General features: G+C 54.4%; 1 protein-coding gene across 3 annotated transcripts in view; it reads left to right on the top strand.

Moving 5' to 3' along the window:
* Znf76 (zinc finger protein 76) overlaps positions 1–4,944 on the top strand; it is a 26,587-nt gene that overhangs the window by 15,590 nt on the left and 6,053 nt on the right. For all 3 annotated transcript variants that reach the window (XM_028777099.1, XM_028777100.1, XM_028777101.1), the window contains exons 3-5: positions 1,865–1,945; positions 2,049–2,126; positions 4,627–4,826. In XM_028777099.1, the coding sequence (XP_028632932.1) occupies positions 1,865–1,945; positions 2,049–2,126; positions 4,627–4,826 (359 nt within the window). The remainder of the gene's footprint in view (positions 1–1,864; positions 1,946–2,048; positions 2,127–4,626; positions 4,827–4,944) is intronic.

The following is a 4,944-nucleotide window of genomic DNA, read 5'->3' as shown; positions in this document are numbered from 1 at the left end:
TCAAGAGGACAGCCTGGGCAGGGAGCACTTGAGTCTGATCCCAAGAGACAGCCTGGGCAGGGAGCACTTGAGTCTGATCCCAAGAGCCTACCCAGGCATGGCAGCTGGGCTCATTGACACTTAAGTGTGAGGGCAGGAAGACGGGAGGAATCCAGGGCTAGCTTCATCTCTATAATGAGTAGAGACCAACCTGGGCTAATTGAGACCCCTTCTAAGAGAAGAGAAAAAGGTTCGGGACACAGTGGCCCACACCTGTGGTCCCCAAAATAACAGGAGACATAGGCAAGAGGATGGCCCATTTGCTGACAGCCTGGGCTACATAGCAAGACCCTGTGTAAAATAATGAAGCTCCTGGCTGAGGCCCTTGCCTAACATGCAAAGGTTAAAAGTTCAGTCCCAGCCCTGGGAAGGAGGGAAGTCTGGCAGGATGCACCCCCAGCACATTGCTCGCACCTGTAACCTCAGCACGTAGAAGGCAGAAACCTGAGGCCCATGATGACTTTGTGGTCTTCATTTGTCTGGTTAGCTAATTCTGGGCCAGCATGGGCTACAGAGCAAGATCCTGTCTCAAAGAAGGCTTTGGTGGGTGGGGTGGGGGTGGGGCTTGAGGTTGCTTAGATGGAGTAAGGGCCACGCCCATGTGACAACCAGGTAAGTTGTAGAAGGCTCACAGTAGCTGCACTCAGACTAGACAGATGGCTCGCCCATATAGCGCAGAAGTGTGAGGACCCAAGTTCCACTGTCAGCACCCACATCAGAAGCTGAGTACAGTGGCACATGCTTTCAATCCCCCACAACAAGGTGGAGGCAGGAGGATGCCTGTGTGAACCTGGGAGCTCCTGGCCAAACAATGAGAAATGCCGTCTCAGAGGCAAGGGGAAGGAAGGCTTGTTGAGGAAGATCACAAAAGGTTGACCTCTGGCCCACGCACACTCATGCACACACACACACTCATGCACACGCACCCACCTCTCCACCCCTTCACTTCTATTTCTTTCATTTGTCTGGTTTTTGTTGTTGTTTTTCAAGAAGGGTCTCTGTAGCCCAGGCTGGCTTCAAGTTCAAACTGTAGCAGAGGCTGGCCTTGACCTCCTGGGCCTGCATCACTTCCCAAGAGCTGGGGTTGTGTGAACACCACCAGTCTGGCTACCTTCACACTGAACGCTGGGCTCACCAGAGTGAACGCTGGAGCCTGTGGGGGGTGAGCACATTCCGGCCTGCTCTCCCTCCGTGAGCTCACTCAGTACACACAGCCTCCGCACTGGGAGAGAGGTGTTCAGAGAGCAGGCAGCTGAGACACGACCTGAACATAGGCCCAGGCTCACACAGTTAGAGCCCGGCCTCCACACTCGGGAGCTCGGTCCTGGCTCCAGAGAGAGCACATTGTGGCTACCACCGGTACCAAAGCCTGTCTTGTCAGAGGCCCCAGATTTTGGCACACGGTTACGGGGAAAATGAGGAAATATGTTTTAACTGTTGTCAGTCGGGTCTGTATCTGAATCTCTTGGTATGTGGGATCCTCCCTGGTTTCAGGACATTCTTTGTTCTCCAGTTAGCTGAGTCCCGGCAGCTTGCCCTGAGACTGGAAGTTTCCATCTTTACAGGCGTGGGTAGATGGAAATGGCTCGTTGCTGAGTGGCACCTAAGTTTACTTCATGGCTGGGTGTTTTTCCTCAGGGCCTCCAGACTGAGGCTTAAGAGGTCGTGAAGGAGGGAGCGTTGTGGATGTCCCATGCTTAAACACAGGCAAAGACGCAGAGACTCTCACAGGCATCTACCAAAGCGGGCAAGCATGTATCAAAGTGGGCAAGCACGTGATAGACCTTTGCCAGCCTGGTCCACTTCTCTGCTTCCACGTCCCCAGGGGAGAAGCTTCTTGAAGGGCAAGTGATCCAGCTGGAGGACGGGACCGCTGCGTACATCCACCAGGTGACCATACAGAAAGGTAAGGCGCCCCCGGACACTGCTGTGTGGAGGGAGGCCTGGTGGCCCCAAGTGCCCTCCATGGCCACAGCTCCAGAGAAGGACTGGCATTGCTCTCCCTGCAGAGTCTTTCTCCTTTGAAGATGGGCAGCCTGTACAGCTGGAGGACGGCAGCACGGCCTACATACACCACACACCCAAAGGTGAGCCCATGGGTGTCAGCAGCACGGCCTACATACACCACACACCCGGAGGTGGGCCCATGGGCATCATGGCTGCTGGGGAGGGGAGGGGCTTGTGGGTGAGCACAAGTACCCTCTTCCCAGAGATACAACCCTGCTTACCTTGAACGGCCTGGCATACCTTCCCTGGGCAGACCACAGTGGGGCAGGGAGTCTCGAACGTCAGCATAGGTCCTGGTGCGATATCACAAACCAGAGTAAGAAAACTCACTCGTCTTCAACAGAGAGAGAAGCCCCTCAGTAGGTATAGTGGCTATGGAGTGAGGCTGTCTCTAGGGAAAAGGTTCTGACAAACTAAAGAGTAAGCATTTAGGCCGGGTGTGGTTGTGCACGCCTTTAATCCCAGCACTCAGGAGGCAGAGGCAGGTGGCTCTATGTGAGTTTGAGCCTAGCTTGGTCTATATAAGTGAGTCCAGGACAGCCAGGGCTCTGTTACACAGAGAAATCTGTCTCAAAAAAGCAAAAGCCAACAAATCAAACAAACCAAAAATAAACAAACAACAACAAACAAGGAAGGGAGGGAGGGAGGGAGGGAGGGGGGGAGGGAGGGGAGGGAGGGGAGTGATGATTTAGTCCGGCCGTGGTCCCATGGCACGTTCTCACTAGGCATTGTCAGTGCTGGGGCTCACACAGCAGAACAGAGTCAGACAGCCCCGCCCCGCTGCAGCTCAGCTGTCGTGGGTGAATGGTTGTACACGAGAGACCCAGGGAGAGCGCCTGTGAGCGCGGGCAGACAGTGTGAGCAGCCTCCAGGGTGAGCGCGGGCAGATAGTGTGAGCAGCTTCCCCTGGAGTGCCTGCAGAGGTGACTCAGCAGGTAAGAGCACTTTGCTCTTCCAGAGGACCAGGCTTGGTTCCCAGCACCCACAATCAGGAGTGCAACGTCTGTGGCCCCGATTCCCAGGATCTAGTGCTCTCTGGCCTCCTCGGGCTCCATGCGCAGTGATGCACACACGCTCACACGGGCATCTTACACACACACACTCACACGGGCATCTTAAACACACACACACACACACGCTCACACGGGCATCTTACACACACATGCTCACACGGGCATCTTACACACACGCTCACACGGGCATCCTACGCACACGCTCACACGGGCATCTTACACACACGCTCACACGGACATCCTATGCACACACTCACACGGGCATCTTACACACACGCTCACACGGGCATCTTACACACACGCTCACACGGGCATCTTATGCACACGCTCACACGGGCATCCTACGCACACATACATTTTTAAACAGCCCAGATGTCTGACAGTTCTGACTTCACTGTCATTGAAGACAAACGCACATTTGCGTGCCGAGGTCTTGGCTGAATGTTTGGACCGCAGGATGGTGGCAGGTGACAGATGATGGCGTGGGCTGTAGAGCATCTTCAAGAGTGCAGACCTGACTGAAGCGCCGTGCCCAGTGGCGGATGGCAGTGTGTTTAGAGCCATCTCACAGGTGGTTGGAAGTCCGGTCCAATACAGGCCAGAATTCACTTAACAGTTTTTATGAATTTCAAACCAGCAATCCAAACTGCAGTTTTCTTGTTTTCTTTTTTCCAAACTGCAGTTTTCTTTTTTTCTTTTTTCTTTTTTCCAAACTGCAATTTTCAAAAATCAATTTAACACAATAGAATCCAAAAGTAGATTGTCTGGATACCTGTTGAGCAATGACTGTAGAAAAATACTATATTTATTTTCCATTAAACAATTATGATTCTGTAAGCATAGGAAATGATTTGTAAATGATAACACAGAATCAGATCTGAGGTGTTTCAGCCGGGGTGGGGTTGTGCTGTGTGGCTAGAGAGCGTGCAGAGTGCAGAGTGTGTGTGGTGTGTTCAGAACTGAGGCTGCAGCGAGGTCTTATGATGCAACACTAGCGACCCCTCAGAGTCGCCTCAGGCTCACTGCACATTTTGATTTGAACCCGTTTTTAGCTGATGCGCATTCAGAGACATTCAGGGATGCCCAGCTTTCCCCAGCTCCGGCATCCCATTGTAGAGCCGCGCGGGGTCACTGTCCGCTGTCTAAGCACCTGGGAGCTTAGGAGTGGCAGGGTGGACTCAGCACTCCAGACGGGACCAGCCAGGGCCGGAGTGGGTGCGGGAAGTGACCTTTACTGGAGCAAGAGCCAGGAAACGGGCAAAGAGATGAGATCCAGGGCCAGCGGGCCAGCCTGTCAGGATGGAGATTGGGATTCTCATCCTAAAAGCAAATGAAGTGGGGTGTGGACTGGCCAGTTCCTGAGCAGGAAGCCCTCAGGAGAGGATGAGTCAGGATGAGAATGGAGCCCCTCGAGGGGCCCAGTCAGTGTGCCTGGGGGCCTTGTCGCCACACTGAGGGCCCTGAAAGGACTGATCTCCTCTGGTGTACGCACCACTCATGGTCTAACGTCAGGGTCTCAGCTGGGTCTCCCCATGTGGCATCAGGCCTAACCTCGTGTGCCCTGTAGAGGGCTGTGACCCCAGCGCCCTGGAAGCTGTCCAGCTGGAAGACGGTTCCACTGCCTACATTCATCACCCTGTGTCTGTGCCGTCGGACAGCGCCATCCTGGCTGTGCAGACAGAGGTGGGCTTGGAGGACCTGGCGGCGGAGGACGAGGAAGGCCTCAGCGCAGACACGGTGGTGGCCCTGGAGCAGTATGCGAGCAAGGTGAGCACAGAAAGGTCTCTGCCGGTGAGAGCAAGGTGAGCACACAGAGCTTCCTGCTGGTGTGAGCCAGCTGAGCACAGAGAGGTCTCTCTGCTGGTGTGAACAAGGTGAGCACAGA

This window comes from Grammomys surdaster, unplaced genomic scaffold (assembly GCF_004785775.1).
Source record: "Grammomys surdaster isolate TR1022 unplaced genomic scaffold, NIH_TR_1.0 277, whole genome shotgun sequence".
Classification (NCBI taxonomy): domain Eukaryota; kingdom Metazoa; phylum Chordata; class Mammalia; order Rodentia; family Muridae; genus Grammomys; species Grammomys surdaster.
This window is presented reverse-complemented; position numbering and strand designations above follow the sequence as displayed.